The 23436-nt window shown below is 35.7% G+C and overlaps 1 protein-coding gene across 1 annotated transcript; it reads left to right on the plus strand.

Annotated features, from left to right (window-relative positions):
- Positions 1-16210: 16210 nt before the first annotated feature.
- On the plus strand, positions 16211-21379 carry LOC134287805 (uncharacterized). The gene is made up of 2 exons (XM_062850763.1): positions 16211-17851; positions 17938-21379. Exon 2 carries the CDS (start codon positions 18364-18366, stop codon positions 19357-19359), a length of 996 nt encoding a protein of 331 aa, XP_062706747.1. The 5' UTR covers positions 16211-17851; positions 17938-18363; the 3' UTR covers positions 19360-21379.
- Positions 21380-23436: the final 2057 nt, after the last annotated feature.

A 23436-nucleotide genomic window follows, 5' to 3' on the forward strand; every position in this document is an offset into this window, starting at 1 on the left:
AAGGGCTCCAGGGAGGAATCACCGCGCCCGCCACCCCGAATTCATATCGACGGTGATGAAATCGAGGCGGTTGAAGAATTCGTGTACTTGGGCTCACTGGTGACCGCCGACAACGACACCAACAGAGAAATTCAGAGGCGCATTGTGGCACGAAAACGTGCCTACTTTGGACTCCGCAGAACTCTACGATCGAATAAAGTTCGCCGTAACACCAAGCTAACCATCTACAAAACGTTGATTAGACCGGTCGTCCTCTATGGGCATGAAACATGGACCCTACGTGCAGAGGACCAACGCGCCCTTGGAGTTTTCGAACGGAAGGTGTTGCGTACCATCTACGGCGGAGTGCAGATGGAAGACGGGACTTGGAGAAGGCGAATGAACCACGAGCTGCATCAGCTGCTGAGAGAACCAACCATCGTCCATACCGCAAAAATCGGGAGGCTACGGTGGGCGGGTCACGTCATCAGGATGTCGGATAGAAACCCGACTAAAATGGTTCTCGAGAGTCATCCGACCGGTACAAGAAGACGTGGAGCGCAGCGAGCTAGGTGGGTCAACCAAGTGGAGGACGATCTGCGGACCCTACGCAGAGTGCGGAACTGGAGACAAACAGCCATGGACCGAGTGGAATGGAGGCGGCTACTATGTACAGCAGAGGCCACCGCGGCCTTAGCCTGATCGGTAAGGTAAGTAAGTGAAATCACGTTGGAAATTGGTTGCATCGCCAGAAATTACACGCATGGAAATTACAAAATTATTTGCTGTGCAAAGAATGAACTGCAGGAAGAATTTTTGAAGAAACTCCTGCAGGGTCCTCCAAATGTCATGGTGAATTTTAATCAATTTGATATTCCTAATAGATTTATTAGTGAAAGCAAACGGTGGAAAGAAACGGCGTACCTAGGAAAGTGAAACCATCTCGGCAGGGCTTCTACTATGGGCACTTTTTCGCAATGACTCAGTCAATTTTGAACCAATTGACTTTTTTTCTACATTGTGTATAAAAATACAAGTCAATTGCTTTCAAATTAACTGAGTTGTAGCAGAAAAGTGTCCAAAATACCAGCCACTGCCCAAGAAGCTCAGTATTCTATGTTTTCTTGCTATTCTTGGTTTTCGAATGTTTTTTTTTTATTCTTCATCACTTAACCTAATTTACAGCTCTATTTGTCCACTAGGGCACTACGTGAGCGATTTCAATTGACAGCTGCACTTATATTTCGTACAGCGCCTAGATGTATATTCAATTCTACTTTATCGAACTAGTTGCCTTCTGCTGCCTTCACTTTTCTACTCTATACATGGTAGAATGATGAGCACAAGGATGATGGATGGCCGTTGTTCCTTTCCAGTCCGATTGGGGGTCCATTATGAGTTGCATGTCGCCGATGTCCAGGTATCCGGGTCCGTTTGAGCCTCGGGGCTCAGAAGAGGGTCAGTGTCACTCACTCTCGGGGGAAGAGCAGCTGACGAAAAATTGCAAGTGCCGGGGCTGGGAATCAAACCCATGACCATCCGCATATGAAGCGAACGTGTGACCAACTACGCCACGGGCCCCGACAATTTTTCGAATGTTATGTTAAGCATATTAGTAGAAATTGAAATCAAAACTAAGTTTCGAGTTTCGAGGTACTTAGGTTCTTTGGATATCAGGAGCTTAAACTGCGTAACCGTTTTGGACGACCCCCACACGCAGATTGAATAACGCTTCACGTTACTATCAGCGAGTAAAGGTTGGGCAATTTGTAATTAATAATCTCGCACCAAGATCCTTTTGGATCCCTAATTCAATTGTTCGTCAGTTATCATCCCAACAACAAACGACTTCCTACTGTTGAATTGCTGAAATCCCCTGTACCTAGATCCCAGTGTTGAATGAAAAATTAATGACGACGGGATTAAAATTGACTGAAGCTATTCTAATTAATTAGTTTGCAACCGTTCCCGGAACTCGGTGGAGCCCGATTTGAGTTGGGAAAGGTACCTCTACAACTACCCGCACCCGGACCACGCTGGTACCCTTGTCGTCGCCCATCATCCATCGTCGCAAACTGACCATCGTAATTGAATTTTGATGTGGAACCAGCCAACCCAACCGGTAGGTAAATGGGCAACAAATAGCCAGAACCATTAATTTCAACACGATTGACGATTAATTTAAATGCTTCCGGGCGGGGTTGGCTTCTCGGTTTTGTTGTTCATTTCGGTTATTATATCGTACCAACTGACTGACTGACTGAATGGTGAAATATTAGGATTCGTGTTGGAACAATGTTTCTGCATGAATCAAACATCGTTTCAGGCCAAGTGAGGAAGCTTAGATGGAAAGCAACCCAAGGCAAATTATCTCAACCGTTTCATTGCTACACGTTATTCCACAATATGTGCTTATATGGTCCAAATTAAACGGAACGTTATTCCCCAGTTCTGTTAAGACAATAATTCCCACGTTCGCATGATCCGGAACCAAAGTAAAGCTCAATCTTCTACACGTCTGACTTCTATACATACAACCAATGACTACCGTAACATAGGGTTGCTTGAATAAGTTTTTTGGTTTTCTTGTGCAGTTAGAATTCGGAGAAAAAAAGAAGTTATCATGGGTTGTTGACGTTGTTAATGTTTCACAGCATTGTGTAGAAAAGGATGAGCAAAAGTGATCAATTTCACCCCTATGGCAAGTTAGAACTTAGACCAGCATGGCCCACTTGTTCCCAAACGTTATTCGTCCTACGTGCGTGCGGTATCTCGAACTGGATATGGTTTCGCTCGAAGTTCAATTTATTCTCCACCCCCGTATTGCTTCGTCCGCAGCCTTCTTCCTTTCTTGGTCGACACCGTACTGGTCATGGCATGCCATGGTCAGACGCACGCATTAATAAATTCTCGATTCCTGATCAATACCTACGTGTTTCGATTAATGCGAATCCACCCCAAGGACCATCGTACGTAGGTACCTTTATGGGGCAAGGAGGACTACAATGCAGCCGCCATGTTGTATATATTGATAGAAACATCCAACCGGACACCACCGACCGACCGGTTCGCACGTTATGTCCGTTGCGTGTGCGGGTCCCAATCCTCAAGGTCAATTATCTGCGAATATAATTTCCTTGCTGTACTTCGAATAGCATTAAAAATGGAAAAGTACATTATCGGGGTTCGTTCTTTTGCTTTTGTCACTAAATGATAGACGTGTGATAACTTCGGGAGGAAAATCTGGTGGAATTCTTAACAGAAATCTTTCAGGGATTTCTGGAAAATCCTGGATGAGTTCTAAAGGAATTTTGCAGAAATTCTTGCGAAATTTCCAGGAGATTTTCCTGGATTCACTGAATCAATTCTGCTGTATTTACTGGAAAGCTTTCTGGAAAGATCCCTGAAAAATGTGATACAGAAATCTCTGAAAAAATCTCCTGATAAACTGTCATTGCTACCTCTAGATCAGATGCCGGAATAATTCCTGAAAGATTCCAATGGTGAATTCCTAGAGTAATTCGTATTTGAGTTCTAGAAGGAAACCCAACATTCATTCCCGGAGAAATTCTTTGAAAACTACCTGGATACATTCACGAAGATATTTCTAGAGAAACTCAAGCAGGAATCACTATAGAAGTACCCAGAGAAACTGTCGAATATGTCTTCGAATAATCCTTTGAAGCTCTTGGTATAATACTTGGAAGATTCTTCGGAGGATTATTCCTATTTGCATACTTCAAGGAAACCCAAGAATAATTCTTGGAGAATTTCTATGTGAACTATCCGGATAAATTCCTTCAGAGATCTCTGGAGCAACTCATACAGAAATACCTGTAGAAATACGCAGAGAAACTGTCGAAAACTTCTTCAAAGAACGGTTCGAAAAAGTTTTGAAAAAGAACTTCTCGGAAATTCCTGAAAAAAATCTAGAGGAAACTCTGGTGAAGGTTCCTTGGACGAATTGGGGAGATTGCTGAATAATTTGTTCTAGAGAATTTCTAGAGAAGTCTCTGATAGAGTTCCTAGCGAATTTTGTGCAAGAATCTCTGATAATATCCTGGGAGCGAGTAAAGGCGTTTAAGCCTAGGCTTGAAAGTCAGGGCATACGGGGGAAATACCGTTGCCCCATCCCAGGATTCCAGAGGACATGGAGTAACATTAACATTCTTAGCAAAGTCACTCCCAACGAAGCGATATATTATTCTCCCTATTCACAGAACGGTTGGTACGAGATGTCCCCGTTTGTTGATTCAAAAAAAAAAACAATAAAAACGCTGCACAGTAGGCCTAGCCGCTTTAATGCTTGTAATGCATCTCTGATGCACAGAGCCATAGCGTGCGGTTGGCCAGGTTGGCCCCCGCCAAGGGCGCCAGCCTCAGAGGGGCGCCGAAGGTAAAGCAAACAGGATGAATGTTATCAAGATTTCACTGTTTTTTAAAGTATCTAAGATTGATCATGTGTTTTTTACGTTCTTCCGATTTTTCAAAAATCAGATTTCTCTAGATTATTTTGAATATTTACCACGATGTTACCTGGAAATTTATCTACTAGGTATTTAATTTTGAGAAACTTTTTTTTCAATGAACAAAGCAATATTAATATGCTTTCGGAATTCCAGTGAAAGTTTCTTTCTGATAATTCCTAAACATTCTCACTGGGCAATGTCTTGAGGTTACTTCCGAGGTCATACGTCGCATTCATTCAAGTATCTTACAGTGTTGACAAAAAGTATTTTAATAATTTTTCAGTTCATACGATTGTTGGAACTTTGTATATTTCAGCTTAAACTCTTTTAAATCTAGCACAAACTATTCAAGCACTGTTCACCCAAAAACTATCAGTGAGTTTTTATTTTTATTTTCTCAAAACAAATTGAATATTCTTGGAATTTTCAATAAATTTCACCTGGTTTTTCTTCGGAATTCTTGCTAGCATTCTTTCCCAAAATCTTCCAAAAAATCTTTCATAAATTCTTCTAGGGATTTCTTTGAAAAAATTTCAAAGAATTTATCCTGTAATTCTTACCGAAACTTTTTCACAAATCCATTAAAAAATTAAATCAAAAATCCTTCTGGAGATTTCTCTTGAAATTTATCGAAGTATTCCCTTAGAAATTCCTCCAGGGAGATTTTCAAGACGATATCTGGGAATTTCCAAGAATTTTATTACATAATCTTTCATAGTATCTTCAAGAAACTTCTGCAGATATGCTTGCAAAAAATCTCAGATTTTTTTTTCAAGGATGCCTACAGAAATTCCTCAACAGATTCCTTTATAAAATCTTTTAGGGGTTGAAACTTAATGATTTCTTGATGATTTCTCAATACTTATCTCTCTATTTTTTTTCCTGGATTTTGCCAGAAAAATGTTCAATAAATTTTTGATTAATTTTAAGAAATACTTTTAGAGAATCCTGCAAAAATATATTTAGGGATTTCGGATAAGGATTAAGGATCTGCCATGAGTTCTTATAGAAACTTCTGCAGAGATTTCCTTAGAAATCCCTCCAGCGATTTCTTTATAGATGTTTCTGAGAATTCCTTTAAAACATCTTCCAGGATTTTTTTTATAGAAAATCATTTATAAATTATTTTAGAAATTCAACCAATTTCCTTCAGAAAGTCTTTTATAGATATCTTTAGAAAGAAGAAATCTCTCATATTGCTTAGAAAATCTCCATTGATTTCGAAATTGTTCCATGTTCATTAGAGATTACTTCATACATTTCTGTTCGAATTCCTCTAGCAAACTTTTCATCCTCATAAATTCCTAAAACATCATAAATTTGGAATTATTTCAGTTTTTTTCCATGTATCCCTTTAGAAAATCTGCCATGGATTTCATCCAAAACTTCTCCATGTTTAGATTCCTCCAGGGATTCATGAAACCTTCCAAGGATTTGTTTTAGAAAATCCTCCAGAGATTTCTTAAGAAACTTTTTCAGGGATTCCTTCAAACATTCTTCCAGAAATTCTTCCACTGGTTCTCCACATTTTTTACAAGCATTCCTTCAGATATTTTTTTCGGGAACTTCTCCAGGCATCCCTGCAATAATTATTCCATGAATTCCATTGGAAATTCTTGCTCAAATGTCTCCCTGGTTTTCATCAGAGATTTCTCCGAATATTTCAGCAGGAATTCCTCCAGAGATTCTAGCATAATTTCCTTCAGTGATTCCAGCAGGATTTTTTTTCCAGAGATTTCAACAAAAACTCATTCGAACAAACAAAATCCAACTGAAGAAACTTTGAAAAAAAATGCAAATTAGCAATGTTCAATTGTCGTAGGGCGCCAATCTGGATGCTTGCCAAGGGCGCCATTGGACCACGCTACGGCTCTGCTGATGCATTGCAATCTGTCATAATGACAAGAAAAATGATAGGAGTAGTCGATCCTATCATTTTCCAGGATTCTTTCAATGAATGGCTGTGTATGTATAGACTAGACTAGACTAGACTAGACTAGACTACACTAGACTAGACAACAATCTCTGATAATATCCTGGAAAGAATTGTTGGAGGAATAACTGGATGAATTTTTGGATGAATTACTTGAGATTTTTGGAGTGATCACTAAACATTTCCTCCGGAGGATTTTCTATTTGAATTCTTCAAGGAAACCCAAGAACAACCTCTGGAGATTTTTTTATGAACTAACTAATAAAATTCCTCAAGAGATTTCTGGAGAAATTCATGCAGTAATTAAAAACCTAGAAAACTGTCGAAGAACTTTTCGAATGTTCCTCAGCAATTCTTCTAAAAAAGTACATGTCGGACTCGATTATCTGGAATCGGATTCTGAAACTTCCCAAAAACATATCTGGCACACGGAATACTGAAGAAAGCTGAAATTTTAACTGAAAATTAATCAAAGTTAGCCTAACAAAATTCCAAAATTCAGCTTCCTACAACAAGCAGTTCCCAAGATATATGTTTAGAAAGCTTCAGAACCCTACCCCGGATAATTGAATACGAGAAAGCCCTGAAGAACTCAGGAGAAACCTCTGGAAGAGGATCTGATGGATTACCTGGCAAAATTTATTGTTAAATAAATTATTGAATTAATTTTTCTAAAGAATCCTTAGAGGAAGTCTTGAAACCCCTAGTGAATTTCCGGAGGGAATACTGAAGGAATTCTCGGAAGAGTTTAAGGAAAAGCACCTGACTGACTTTCTGGAGAAATTCATTAAGAATTTCTTAAGGAGATCCCTTGAATATTTTCTGCAGAAATCTCTGAAGAAAATCCTGTTGGAATTTATGAAAAAGTGTATGGAGGATTTACTGAAAGAATTTGGAGAGAGACATCTGGAAAAATTTCTGGAAGTATTTCTGGAGGAATTCTTGAATGAAGTCTTGGAGGAATTTGTAGAGAATATCCTGAAGGATTTGCTGGATTTGTATAAAACAATTCCTGGTAGGTATCCTGAAGGAATCTCTGGAGAAAATCTCGAAGGAATTTCATTTAAAATAAGGCAATTTCTGGTATAAGTTCCGAAGGAGGAGGAATCCATAAAGTAATGACCGGAGGAATTTTTGATAGAATTTCTGGTGAAATTTAAATGAATTACTGAAGAAGTCTCTCGAGAGATTTCTAGAGGAACTCAAGAAAATTCTAAAGGAATCTGGAGAAATTTTTGGAAAAAAAATCTCTAGGAACTTCTACAGCAATTAGCTGCTGTAAAGACTTCTGATGGAAGTTATGCAGGAATTTCTGAAAGATTTTTTGTAGGAATTTCTGTACAAACTCCTGGATTAGGCTGTCCCAAAAAAATCGATGTTCGTAAAGTCAAGGTGCTCAACCCTTAAATGAAAGATATGCATATTTGAAGCATTTTCGTAGAACATTTTCATTTTCTAAAAAATCATTTAGAGGTTCCGCTAAAGCGATTTTTAAAAAGTGTCCTTTTTTCATGAAAAGTCTAAAAACAAAACATTTTTTCAAATTCTGATTTTTTTCAATATTTTTGTATATTTCTATGAACCTCTAGGCATTCTTGAAGGGGATAAGATTTTAAAATATTGTATTTATATTAAAGGCAGAACCGTTTTTGTGCTGATAAAAGGACTATTTCTTGAGAATTTTTCATCTAAATTTGAAAATAAAATATATGCACGATTTTGCATGTAAAATTTATATGGTAGTACTATTTGTATGCATCATTTCTCTTAAAAAGGTTTAAAGCATCTTGTGTAGAAACTGAGATATTACGTGGATTGACAATATTTCAAATTTTTGCAAAACTTTGTATATTTGGAATATTGTAAGGTCTTTGTGACACTCCAATGTACGTATACTAAAAGAAGTTTGGCTTAAAAATACAGCTATCCTTATTGGATGGTCAAGCTAGTTTAAACATGGATCTTTTATTCTGGGCTGATTGACAGTAGATTCATGAAGAGCTTTTATATGAATAACTACAACAATAGTACTATCAGAGAAAACTTTCAAATTTGGAAATAAAAAATCGAGCATGTATTTTTTTTCTCAAATTTAGATGAAAAATTCTCAAAAAATGGTCTTTTTATCAACATAAAAACGGTTCAGCCGTCAATATAAATACAATATTTCAAAAACTTATCCGCTTCAAGAATGCCCAGAGGTCCATAGAAAAATACAAAAATATCGAAAAAAAATTAAAAAATTAAAAAACATCACAAAAAAATATTTTTTTGAGATTTTTTATGAAAATGGGCCATTTTTTTAAAATCGCCCTGGCGGAACATCTAAATGATTTTTTAGAAAATCAAAAAAAAATCTACAAATTATGCTTCAAATATGCATATCTTTCAGTTAACCTTTACTTTTTGAACATCGATTTTTTTGGGACAGTCTATACTTGGATACATTTGAAGAAGAATTATTCCTGTTGGGATTTTTGTAGAAATTTCGGTAGGAAACTTGCAGAAGTACTTGATGGATAACTTGAATAAATTTCTGTTGGGGTTGTTTGCAAGGATGCCAGATGATTTTTTGGAAAATCTGTAACACTCTTTTCGAAAATCCCATACAAAATTAGATAGAAAAATCTGTATCCCATACAAAAATTAAATGTCACCTCTAACTCAAAAATCTGTACTTCATATAAAACGAAATCTGTATGTCTTACGGGGACTCTGGGTTTTACGGAAACTTGGTGTTTTTTCGGCTTTCAGTCACAGAAAAAGCGTTGATTATTTGAAATCATTGCCATTCATCATTGCATTGGAGTTACTCCAATGCGGTAAACAAGAATAGAAGTGTTCCCAAAGTGCCAAGGTTAAGCGTATTACCCACTCACAACTCAACCAGGGTGCAGGTTGGTCCAATGCTACAAGTGGGGTGCTCAACCCTCATGAAAACGACAATCTTCCGTGTGATCAACACGATCTTCACTAGCTGATTCATATGGAGCCCTAATGAAGATCCCAACCAACGTAGGCAATGATTTGAAATAATCCACGCTTTTTCTGTGACTGAAAGCCGAAAAAAATACCAAGAAGTCTGTGTGGAAGCTCAAATATCTATACAATACAGATTAATCTGTATGAAGACTGGAACGCGCAAATTTTGATCATTCAATTATTTTTTTTTATAACTTTAGACTGCGTACATCAATATAGCAGATTTTTTGGACCAGTAATGGAACATTGTATGTAGCTTCTACCATGAACTTTTCATCAGTATCGGTTTAGTATTTGAGGAGATATGGTTGAATCCTGAGATGCAATTTTAAAGTTTTGTAAAAGGCGCTCCATAGTAAATTTAAGGACAGTATAGCACAATTTTGATTATAGAACTACCAATACTGCTCCGATTCTTATAAAAATTTTACAGTATAATACTATTATAAAAATATGTTCTTAGTAATATTTTGAGCCATTTTGTATGAATACTTTCAAAGTTGTAGCAGTTTGAATATGAAAAAAACTGATCGGGTGCCACTTAAGGAAGTATAACTTTGTAACGGCTAGACAAAATTGAATGAAATTTTTACGCATCATTTTGATATGCATACTTTACAAACCGAAAATTTTCATTGAAATCGGTTATCTTTTTCTGGCTACACAAATAAAAACGGTAAAATGAGTTATCATTTTTGAATCCTCTTTGTACAAAACTTTAAAGTTGCAGATCTCAGGATTCAACAATATCTCCGCAAATAGTTAACCGTTTTTGATGAAAATTGAGACATTTCTAGAGGAATCTCTAAAGAAGCTTATGCGAGATTTTTCAAGGATTTTTTGGAAAACGTTTTAAAATATTGTTTGGAAGAGGTTCTAGAGAAATTTGTGAAGAAAACCCTAAGGGATTTCCTGGAGGAATTCCATTTCAAAACTTGCGGAATATTTGGAGGAATTCCTGCATGATTTCCTAAAGGTATTTCTGAAATAATTTATTTGAAAAATATATTGAAGAAATTCTGAAAGAATTTCTGGATGATTTTCTAGAGAAATTTGTGGCGAAACTACTGGGGTGAAATTCCTAGAAAAATTTCGGAAGAAATTTATATAGAGATTTTCTGTGAGTTTGCTAGGAATAATTTATGTAGAAATTCCTGAAAGAATCTGTGAAGAAACACCTTCTGGAATCTCTGAGAAATCCCCAGAGAATTTCCTGCAGGAGCCTCTAGAAGAATTGCTGGAAGAATCCTTGAGGAAATTAGTTCTTGGAAGAAACGCTGAAAAAAGTCTAAAATGAAACCCTGGAGAAGAATCTGAAGGCTTAATTAGAAAAACTTTTTGAGGAATTCCTGGGCTAATTTCTAGAGAAATTCCCATAGAGAAATTATGGAGAAATATATCCAGGAATATAATACGAAGGATTGTCTAAAGCAATTTCCGAAGCGAACTCTGAAGAATTTCGTGCAAGAATCTCTGAAAATTGCCGGTAGACATTTTTAGAAGAATAACTGAAGGAATTCTGGAGAGATCTCTGGAAAATTTCAGGCAGATATCTCTGCTAGTAAAACCCCTGGAGAAACGCCCGTAACTCCTCCTGGAAAAAAAATCCTGGGATTTTAATTCTTGGAGGAAACCCAGGAATTATTATTGCAGAAATTACTTGTGGACTGCCTGGATAAATTCTTGGAGAGCTTTTTGGAGTAGCTCATGCACAAATTTCTGAAGAAATACCAAGAGAAACAGTCGAAGAGTTGTTCGTTTTAGCATTAGAAATATTATCAAAAGAGTTCTTGGAGTAATCCCTGGAGAAATTCTGAAGGAAACCCTGGACAAGGTATTTGGAGTACATAGCTCAAAATTTCTAGAGCACCGTTTTTAGAACCGTTTAACGGATATGACTGAAAATGCATCATGCTGCCCAGTCAACCAGTCATTGTATGAGATGTTGCATAAGATGTTAAAGTGGAGGCGATATGCGTACATTTTACATGCGACTAAATGGAGACATGCACGCATATGGCCTCCACTTTATCATCTTATGCAACATCTTATACGATGACTGGTTGTCTGGGTGGTTGCTCAGTGATTGTCAACAGGGTGATGCATTTTCACTCAAATCCGTTTAACGGTTCTAAAAAACGGTGCTCTAGAAAAAGTGAGCTATGTACTCCAAATACCTTGTCCTCAAGGTTCTCTGGGAGAAATGTTGAAGAAATTGCTAAATATGTTCTTCTAAAGAATCGCTAGAGAAATTCTTGAAAGAATTTCAATGAGTTCTTGAAGCGAAATTTCTGGAGGAAGTTCTGGACGAATTCTTGAATTTATGGAGGAATTTCTGAAGAAGTTTCAGGAGGAATTCCTTGAGAATTTCTGTAAGAATTCCTGGGGAGATCCCTACTGAAAAAGTTCCTGGACCCTGAAGGAATTCGGAAAGTAATTTCGGGAGGAATTTCTGGTAGTATTTCTTGTTACTTCGAAAGGAAATCCTTAAAGAATTCTTAAAGGAAATCCTGGAGGAATTTCTGGAAAAAGTCCCAAATGAATGTTAACCCTTCAAGACGCGCGCCGTTGTAAAAAGTACAACACCACCGAAAATCCTCGCTCGTCGTATACAGTGCGAGCGCAGTGAAGTTTTAGGCTCAAAAGTGCGCGCGTCCTGTAAGGTTAAATGAATTCTAAAAAAAAATCCTGAAAAATTTTCAAGGGAACTTCCCAAAAGTTCCCTTGAAAATTTTGCAGGATGAGACTGGTAATTCCTTGAGGAGTTTTTGATAGAATTTCTTGAGGAATTCCTAGTGAAATTTAAAACGAATTTCTCAAAGGTTTCATGAAGGAATCCCTGGGAAAAAAGCTACAGGAATTCCTCAAGAATTTGGGACGATTTCTGTTCTGCAAGAATTTGAAGGCACTCCTGTACAAATAGCTGAAAATTTCTGTAAGAATTCCCAGAGTCATTTGTGAAGCAATTCCTGTAGGGATTCCTGTAAAAAAATATGATATATTTTCTAAAAGAATTCCAGGAGAAGCCCAACAGGAAACTCTGAAAAAAATACTGAAGGAATTCATGAAAACAGTTCCTGGAAGAATCACTGAAGGATTTTGGAGAGGAATTTTGGTAGAATTTCTAGAGGCATACCTTTGGGAGAAAATTCTGAAAAAAAATCTGGGAAGAAGTCCTTGAGGAATTTTTGAAGAAAATTCTGGATGAATTCTTGAAGAGTTCTAAAAAAAACTGAACAGTTCTGAAATTTAAACTTCTGGTGGGCATTCTTGAATTCTTGGGGAAGTTTTTGATGAAATTTCTTGCAGAAATAGAGGAATTTAAAATGAATTGTTGGAGGATTTTGTGAATATAAAATTGTTAGGCCAATTACTCACGAGAATTGTAAAGAAATATGAATATTAAAAAAAATACAGGAGAAACTTCTATCGCAATTTTTGTAGGAAGTCCCGCAAAAATGCTAATGGAAATTCTGTAGGAATTTATGAATTAATTTCGGTAAGAATTATGGGAGAAACCCTGCAGAAAGTTTTGGTAGAATATTGTAGAATATTTCTAAAAGAAGTCCTGAAAGAACTCATCGAGGATTTTCTGGAGAAATATGAGGCAGAACTACTACTGGGGTGATGTACTGTGAGATAGGCACCATTGAAATTTGATGAAACTGGCGTCACGGGTAAGTTGCCAGTTGCCAGGCCCGTGCACAGAAGTGGCGCCAAGGGAGGAGTTTTTCCCAATTTCGGCAAAAGGCGGAGGGGCGCCTAGTGTAAAAAGCACCGGAAATGGGGAGGGTTTAACCCCCAAAACCACCCCCTTGTGCACGGGCTTGCCAGTTGCATATAGATTGATGGCAGTTCTGCACTTTATAATACTTGGGTAGGGACCACCGAAAAGAGAAAAGCAGCAATTAACAAGCAGAGGGTGGGACCAACATTCTTGCCCTCTTGCTTCCTCCTTTAAAGCCATGGCCATTCGTTCACAAAAGGAGCGCTTATTCTTTAAGACTATGAAACAGCGCCTAAGTGACCATAGTGTTGTCATGGTAAAATAAGAGCTGGTTACTCAAGAATTACAAATCTCAGCGTCCCCTGTACTGGTAAGCCCTCAAAGGAATGACTTCAAATAACTGAAAAGTGTGAAAAAGTGGAGCCTCGTGGCCGTGCGGTTAGCGTCACCAAGCGTATAGCCGTACCATGCCAAGGGGTGAGGGTTCGATTCCCGCTCCGAGTGATGAAACTTTTCTCGAGAAATGTTTCTTCTTCATATCCACTGGTGCTCGTAATGTATGTCGTGTCCGTTGTCTAGCGTTAAGTTTCGTTCTGTCTGTACAGCTTCTGGCTGAAGACGGTGTCCGTGTCTTTTTTTTTTTTAATTGTCACGACTTTTTTCTGTAATTATTGCGGGAGGGCGTTCTTGGAAGTATTTCTTCTGTGAGTGCAGCGATAATTCTTCTAAAGATTCCTCCAAACATTGTTTTAGAACTTCTCCTGTACTGCTCAAGTAATTTCTCCGTTGTGACCTCTAGGGATACTCCCAGAAATTCTTTTATGAATTCTTTCAAGATGTGTAGATTTTTCCCGGATATTTTTTTATAAAAAGTAGATTTTTGCAGGATTTTCTCAAAAGATTCAAGCAAGGTTCGTTCAGATATTCTTTTTGCGATTCCTTTAGTGATTAATTAGGAATTTTTTTTCTTGAAATATTACGGAAGTTCGTTTCGTGCATGTAATTTTTCATGTGTTTCTTCAAATATTTCGGTAAGAATTTCATATCAGAATTCTTCTGGATATTCCTCCAGAATTCTAGAAATTTCTCCAAGGTTTCTCAAGGAGTTTTTTCAAAGATTTCTTGAAAAGAAGCAATTCCAAGAAACAATATTTTGACAGATGCTCGGAGATAAATACGGAGATTCATTTAAAGATTCTTCTAGGGGCTTCCTTTAGAAATGTAGATTTTTTCATAGGACTTTTTCAGGGTTTTTCAGTGTTTTCTTAATTCTTATTCCCTATATTCAGAGGTTCCCTCAGACATTCATTTATAATTTTCATAAGAAAATTCTCAAGAGATTCTGAAAGTTCTTCCAGAAGTTTCTTCAGAAGTTCCTCCAGATATTCCTCCAGGGATTGCGTAAGGTTTATTGAGACCCAAGTTGAGACCTTACTCTAGGTATTTTTTCATATTTTTTTCCAGTGATGCTTTAGAAATTGCTTCAAATATTATTTCGGCAATTTCTACATTAATTACTTCAGAATCTATTCCTTAGGATTTTTCAAAGTATTAATCAAGAAATTCTTCTATGAATACCTGCAGAGGATTTTTCTATTTTTCCATGTATTCTTTCAAAGACTCTTTATTTTTTTCCAAAAAATCATTTAGAAATTCTATGGTTTTGTTTTCGAGGATGTATTTTTCCTGCATGATTTCCTTCAGGAATTTTCATATAATCATCCATGAAGAAATTGCATAAGAAATTCTTTAGTGAATTCCTCAGGTGAACTCCTTCAGGAATTTTCCTAGATATATCTGTAGGACTTCTCTCAGAAATATCTCCAGCAGCAGCAAATTTGCCTTGACATGGCTTTTGAGGAACTCAAGAAGTTTCTCATATTTATATAGCAATTAAGAAAGTATTTCCATAATAAATTGTGTGCGAATTTCTTCAAGATTCTCAGAAGGTGTTTCTCTTGGAATTTTTGCAGGAGCTCTTAGAAGAATTTCCAAAATAAACCGCGCACTAAAATTCCCGAAGAAATCCCTCAAACTTTAAAGAAGACTCTTAAATTAATTTCAAACAAATCCCTGAATATCAGAAAAAAAAATCCGAATTTCTGTTAAAATCTCAGAAAGTAGGTTCGAAGATCTCCAGAGAAATATCTGAAAAAGGAAATTTCAACAAAAAAAAATTGAAGAATTCCCAAAGGAGTCTGAGTAAGATTTTCTGAAGAAATCCGCGTAGAAATTACTGAATGAATTCTAAACTTTTTATTTTCTGAAGGAATCGCTGGAGCATTTCTTAAGACATCCGAGAATAATTTCTTGGAAGAATTCTCGTACGGAATTTTGAGAGAAATGAAGTAGAAAGGATTTCTTAAGGAGTTCTTGGAGACATATTTAGAGGATTCTCTAGAGGTAATTCTAAATTAAATTCTAGAGCAATTTCTGAAGAAACCCATGGCAAATGTTCCAAAAAGCTTTCAAAATAAATCCGTAAAATACTTTTAAAAAAAATAAAAGATTTTCTAAAAGAATCCATGGAAAATTTTCGGGATGAATTCAAAGGGCATACCGTGTAGATTTTTTAACACCTTTAAAATTTTCTGAAGGAATCATTTTGGGAATTGCTGAAGGATTTTCACAGGTATCGGTGGAGTAATTTATAAAGATATCCATGAAATTGTTTTTCAAATGCATCCAAATGCATAATTTCTGGAGGAATCTCTCAAAAAATTTTAAAGGAATCACTAGAGGATTTCTGAAAAAAAAATGACAATATCTATGAAGCAATCTTTGAAAAGTTTTCTAATATAACCTTCTGAGGAATTTCAGAGGAATAGCTAATGAAATATCTGAAATAATTCCTGTAAGAAACTTTAGAAATCCCTGGAGAAAATTTGGGAAAGAATCTTTGATTGATTATTTCAAGTTAATTCCAAGAAATTTGGTGGAGTAACCCATTGCATCATACTGGTAGAAAATAATTTTCAAGCCAATTAAATTCAATTATCATAAAGTCATGCGGTGATAACCCGACTAGAAAATTGTAACAAAAATAAAACATAATCCTAACAAACTATGATATTCATAACTAGTTGTGATATAATCATGTTCAACATCCTTGGTGTTTTCAAAATACCATATTTGAGCGGTTCCATATCATTTCAGCAACGAGTAATTTTCATATATCTTTATTTGGATGAAACCTTGCATACAAGTCTTTGGGGGAGAAAAACGCCGTTTTGCATACTTGGTTCGCCATTTTGAATCTAGCCTTACTTATGAGAAGGGCCTATGAAAAATGCACATGATATCTTCAAAAAATTGTATCTCGAAAACGGTTTGTTCGATCGGTTTGATGTCTTCGGCGAAGTTTTAGACAATTGTTGGTGCTATATGGAGAAAATATGCACGGTAAAAAAATATGTTTGGTTTTTGTGATTTCAACTAAAATATAGATTTTCCCTCAAAAGTGACATGTCAATATTTTTTTTATTATCCTTATGTTATAGCTGACTGAAAGTGCTACCTAGTGCACAGTGGGTTGTTCTGGAGAAAAATAGGTTACAATGAAAAAAAAATGTTTTAAAAAATTACGGTTTTCAAAAGAAGCTATTAAGTAAAGTCAAAAAAGTTTGTCGCCCTAATTTTATGAAAGTACATCAAATTTGCAAGAAAAAAGTATTTCGGGAACATTTTTCTAAGATGCACCGTTTAGAAGATATTACTGATTTAATATTGATTTTTTTGATAACTTAATAAGTTTTAGCCCGTTTCGGATGTACTCCGTGTTTCTCCAGTTTCAAAAGTATTTTTTTCGGAAAGATTGGAAAATTTTGAGTTAAAATGACACTGACAGCTTAAAGATTTGAGTGAAATTCTCTGCCTTAAAAGTATTTTGAAAAACAAGTTACAAAATCCCACTATCAAGAACAATGATTTCTTCCAGTGGTTTTTATTGCCTTCTGCTGAAAACGTGCTAATAAGTATTAGATACAGGTAATTAGACACCAGTTAGCTGTACTACGTACAGTTGGTGATTGTAAACATGGTCTTTGTTGGAACTAGTCCACCATGGCCACGCTGGCCCAGGCTTGTAAACATTCGACACTTTTCACTGCCTTCGTTTCGTTGTCGCGGTCGGGTGTCAGCTTGCTTTATTTCATTCGAACGCGACCGCTACCTCTTACACACAACACAAGCGGCAGAACAAAGATCAATAAACAAAAAAGTGGATCAAATCAACGTAGTCTGACACGATGACATTAGTATAATTCCAGCTTTTCGCAAGATTTCAGCCAATTTTGATTAAAATTGGTATAATATTAGTATAATATTAGTCACCTTCCATCAAACTAGACGGCTGCCGACTGATACCTCAATCAACAACCGCCGCACTCTTTATTCATTCCAGGTATATACAATTTACAATCTTCTTCAATAACAATATACCTACGCCAGCAAATCTACCTCGCTCCAACTCTCCAAACTCGTACCTGACGATACCTGAGCGTTCAACTCTACATATCTTCCAGCAGTCTTTACCCAGCATTCTATGATTTATACCCGTGATCTGTATAATAATGTCTGACTCGGTTCTGAATTCATCCAGTATCTACTAGGGAAAACCAAACAGTAAATGCAGAAAGGTTGCTAGAAGCATAGTGATTTCATAGTAATTTCAGCTAATAATCCAGTGTTTTTGAACTAGATCCAGTGTTGTTTGATAACATAATAATTGTAAAGGAAAGTGTAACACGTTTTGGTGCAAAGGTAAGTTTTAAATACACATTTTAATTATATGTGTTGTGATATTTTCGTTCAAAACTAACAATTGGAAAATATTTTCTATGTTACAGATTACAAAATGAGTAAAATCAGATGTATTCGTCCATTCAAAGACATTCAGTGTTCGAAAGAGCTGCGATATCTCACGGATGGTATCATCCAAAAACTAAAGTCAATTGGATTTTCCAAGGTATCCACACTGAACACCAAGGATTTTCGTATTTGTTCGTCTTGCCGTCTACATATTGATTCAAGAGCTCACCTCACCCAAAACGAAGAACAAAGCGTAGCCGGTGGCTCAAGGATGCCAACTGTTCAGACCATACCTGTTGTACCTGATTCGCAAAGCTATGAAAGTTTGGTCACGATACCATCAGCGTCAACGCTAAGCACAATTCAATCAAATGAAGACTTCACGATGCCTGTAGACGTCGAAATATTCAACCGAGGAATAGCAGCTATTCGTGTTTCGCCTATAGATTTAGGTAAGGTTAAAAATGTTCACTATCCTGAAAAAAAAGTGCGCTGAAATCGTCGAAGGTGTACGAAGAAATCTTTTTAAATTAGACGCTAAAACAGAAAAAGCAAACGAGTTTAATGAAGTCATAGAAAATATGAAAATTAAATTTTTAAATTCAGCCACAAGGCAAGAAAAACTATCAATTTTATCATTGTTACCAAAATCATGGTCAGTACAAAAAATTGTAGACGAATTTAAAACTAGTAGAAATATGGCATCAGATGCAAGAAAGGAAAAAAATAATTTATTAGATTCATCTCAAGGTTCAAGCTCTGGAAAAGCTTTGAGTAATGAAACAAAAGAACTGGTTTTGAATTTTTTTGAGGACGATGATATAAGCCGTGCAATGCCAGGCCAAAGAGATTTTGTTAGCGTAAAGACAGGAAATAAGAGATTAGCTGTTCAGAAAAGATTGTTAATGATGACATTAAGAGAAGCTTTTAATCGCTTTAATGAAGTGTACGTCAATGTAAAAATAGGGTTTTCATCATTTGCAAGCCTCCGGCCAAGGCAATGTAAACTATTGACTATCACAGGAACACATAATGTTTGCGTTTGCACTACGCATGAAAATGTCAATTTAATTCTACATAGCTTAAAAAAATACAATGTCTTGAATGATCTAAAAACATTAACGAATAGATTATTTTGCGAAAATAAGACAACTCATTGCCATCTACGAAGATGTAAAAACTGCCCAGATACCTCAGTTTTAGAAGACAGTTTATTGAAACAACTGGAAGAAAACTTTGTTGAAAAGCTTTCATTCGAACAATGGGTTACCACTGACAGATGTGATTTAGAAACTATTGTAAAGCAAACCGATGACTTTGTTACATTTTTCAGCTCAAAATTAGAAAGTTTGATTCCGCATGATTTTGTAAAAACCGAACAATCCAATTTTTTGAAAACTACAAAACAAAACTTGCAAGATGATGAATTTTTGGCTATTTGTGACTTTTCTGAAAATTAAAGCTTCGTTTTGCAGGATGAAGTTCAATCACACCATTGGAACGTGCAACAGGCCACAATCCATCCTTTCGTAATATATTATACTGAAAATGAGCAAATTAAACATTTTAGCTTCATTATAATTTCAGAAGAACTAAGACATGATTCAGTCGCTGTTAATTTGTTTATTGATAAAATGATGAACTTTTTACAAATTGATCAAAACAAAAACATGAAAAAAAAATTATTTTATGTCAGATGGTGCTGCTTCACAGTATAAAAACCGAAAAAACTTTTCTAGCCTTTGTAAGTTTAAGTCAAAGTATGGTATTGACGCTGAATGGCATTTCTTCGCAACATCGCACGGAAAAGGTCCATGCGATGCTATTGGAGGTACGATAAAACGCATGGCTACCAGAGCAAGTTTAGCCAAAGAACGCGAACACCCGATAAAGACTGCAAGAGAGTTGTTTAATTGGGCAAACAAACGAAAAGAAGAAGAACTTATAAAGTTGTCATTTTGTTATTCTACTACAGAAGAATACGAAAATATGTCTTTGCAGCTAAATAATCAATATAATAATGCAAAAACAATTCAAGGAACTCAAAAATTCCACTCATTTCTTCCTCTATCAGAAAATACAATAAAGGCAAAGCTTTATTCAAACTGCCCTGACAATGATGCCAAAATATTCGATATTGTTAAGAAAGTTGTGTAAACAATAATTTGATAAAAATACAGGAATAAAAATAAACTGATGTACAAAGTATAATGTTATTTTTTATTGCGCACAAATACCACCCCTGAAAAATAAGCCTTATTCGCTCTTTTGAATCTTGCTAATTGAGGAGCTTGCGATATGCAAGAGTTGAATGCACATTTTCAACACAATACACCAAAACCACTGGAAGAAATCATTGTTCCTGATAGTGGGATTTTGTAACTTGTTTTTCAAAATACTTTTAAGGCAGAGAATTTCACTCAAATCTTTAAGCTGTCAGTGTCATTTTAACTCAAAATTTTCCAATCTTTCCGCAAAAAATACTTTTGAAACTGGAGAAACACGGAGTACATTCGAAAAGGGCTAAAACTTATTAAGTTATCAAAAAAATCAATATTAAATTAGTAATATCTTCTAAACGGTGCATCTTAGAAAAATGTTACCGAAATACTTTTTTCTTGCAAATTTGATGTACTTTCATAAAATTAGGGCGACAAACTTTTTTGACTTTACTTAATAGCTTTTTTTGAAAACCGTATTTTTTTAAAACATTTTTTTTTCATTGTAACCTATTTTTCTCCAGAACAACCCACTGTGCACTAGGTAGCATTTTCAGTCAGCTATAACATAAGGATAATAAAAAAAATATTGACATGTCACTTTTGAGGGAAAAACTATATTTTAGTTGAAATCACAAAAACCAAACATATTTTTTGACCGTGCATATTTTCTACATATAGCTCCAACAATTGTCTAAAACTTCGCCGAAGACACCAAACCGATCGGACAAACCGTTTTCGAGATACAATTTTTTGAAGATATCATGTGCATTTTTCATAGGCCCTTCTCATAAGTAAGGCTAGATTAAAAATGGCGAACCAAGTATGCAAAACGGCGTTTTTGTTCCCCAAAAACTTGTATGCAAGCTTCCATGCAAATCAAAAAATACAAAAAATAAAAACTGGAAAAATTTCCCACTTGTTCGTGGAATCGCTCAAATGTTGTTTTATAACTCATTGTATTATAATTTAGTTTTAAGTCTTCGACATTTGAAATGTTATATTACAAAATTGTATCAAATTTTGATAGAAACTAGTAATCCTGAGGCTGAAATTCATATCTCATTTTGTTATAATTTTGATATGATTATAACGAAATAGGTTTTAATGTTGATTAGACCAGTATAATTCTTGTTACAATTTTAGTTATTTTAACATCATCCTGCATCTAGTTTATAACATAATTAGTTATAGAAAAATATTATGACATCATAACACAATATGATATAAACTTGATATAATTTTCTAGTCGGGAAAACCTAGAAAGTAAAATCCAATTGGCAAGAACAAAAACAAAAAGGGAAAAACAAAATGATTATAAGTTGTGTTATTTTGATATAATGATTTTTGTAACAATCAATGGTTGTTATGTTTCATGTAGTATTAAAATTTAGTAGTTATAATAACAAAAATTCTAACATAACTCGTTCCAATTTAAACAAAAAATTAACAAGTTGAGATATAATCATAACAAGATTATATCAAATTTTGTTAGACTAAACATGCGAAACAAAATTATAGCAAGTTCTGCTATATATTATACAACGAATTTGTTACAAGTTTTGTTATAAATCTCTTGGCTCGAGTGACCAAAATAACAAAAATTATAAATCTTTTTCGCGACAACCCAAAAAATTTTATGAATTCTGAAATAGTTTTGTTACGAAAAATATACAAAGATTGCAATAAACGTGTAACGAAATTATGTTAGAGGCAATTTTATTATAATGCATAATATAAAAGATATTGTTATACATCTGTTTAAATAAATGAAACATGTTTTGTTATTATATTGTTATTTAAATTATAACAAATGCTAATATAACTTTGTTAAGGATATTCACATAGAAAAATCCTTATAACCAGGGTGCAAAATGTTCATAGTCATTTACTGAAAATAGCAGGAATTTGAGTGATTCTGCACTGAATATTCAAAATAAACAAATTCATTTTCGCTCTCAGTCATTGAATATGAAGCCGATCGAGAAACATCTTCATAATTACCTACGTTTATGGCTACGATTCCTTCCAAAAACACTCAAAAACAATCAACTGGGACGAGATCTGTGTAAAGCACCGTTAAATGTAATCGAAACGTTAATATTTTATCAACAATTTAACACTTTGCAAGATATTTAAAAAAAATCATTGACTTTCATTCAGTTGACAAACGAGTATCGAGCAGCTGAATATGAGCATGCAGGCAAGTGAATGAAAATTGCCACACGGTGAACTTCAACACGTCTGCTCGAAAATTTTGCGCCCTGCTTATAACATAATTATATCAACTATTGTTATTTCTAACAACAGTTGTCATAATTTTGTAACGATCTTGTTATATACTTCTGGTCGCAACCATGATCTTTTTGCCTGTCTAGGGCTAGTAGTCATCATCGAACTAGCGAGAACCTAGCCGTTCAAAATCAGGACTTTAGACAAAGGGGTCATCGTTGTGATTGTGTTGTTCAATTATTATGGCCCTCTATCAATTTTCAACTTCTTTTCAATTTCTCTCGACGCACACTTGCGATTCTATCCACCGCTCTTTCATTAGTTTCGTTACTCGTTCAACTATCAGTAAATAATGTTGTTTTGTTTTTTATCTCAAGAGCTGGTTACTCAGTGATTAACTTGGAGTAACCTCTATGACACTACTGTAGTGACTCTTCGGCACTTAACATTTTCTTTTCTTTTATATTTCAATTGGGAGCAAAACATGCTCTAAACATCAATAAGGTACTTAAATAAAACAATTTCACGCGATTTGTGGTATTACGGTTAGGTTGTGCTTGCATAACGATGGAAATGTTAATTGGCTAAATAAGCCAATAGGCGCATACGCCCGAAGTAGGCAAAATCAACCAAGAAGTTTCCAGAGGAAGAAACCGTTTTATGATGAGTCACGTACCTCGGTGTATGTGTGCGATCGAGAGACAGAAAGTGCAGCACCCTTCCGGTCCGGAAACTTTTTTTCCTTTGTGTGCGTTTTTGGCTGCCCATTTGGGTCATGGGAAGAAGAAAAAATCGAGCCAGCCTGGTGCTTGAATTATTTCGCATTCATAATGTATAACATGCGGAATATTGTTAGTTATGCGAAAAACGGCAGATAAAGCGACTTCGCTCTCCGTGTGTCGAGGAGTCAGTCGTCGTCGTCTGTGCGACGACCGACGGAAGCTGGCTGACTATGTCCCGTCGCTACTGCTGGCTTCAAGACGAGCGGCCCTCAGCACGAGAAGGAATGGGAATTTATGGTGGCTCTATGGTGTTTTTGCTATAAGCTTTCTTGGCGTTTGCTGCTCTCTCGAAGGGTTATGCCAT

The sequence above is a fragment of the Aedes albopictus genome, chromosome 2 (genome assembly GCF_035046485.1).
Source record: "Aedes albopictus strain Foshan chromosome 2, AalbF5, whole genome shotgun sequence".
Lineage (NCBI taxonomy): Eukaryota > Metazoa > Arthropoda > Insecta > Diptera > Culicidae > Aedes > Aedes albopictus.

Bases quoted from the DNA above. Each gene is read 5' to 3' on its own strand.
- LOC134287805 (XM_062850763.1), top strand. From the start codon at position 18,364: ATGTTCACTATCCTGAAAAAAAAGTGCGCTGAAATCGTCGAAGGTGTA.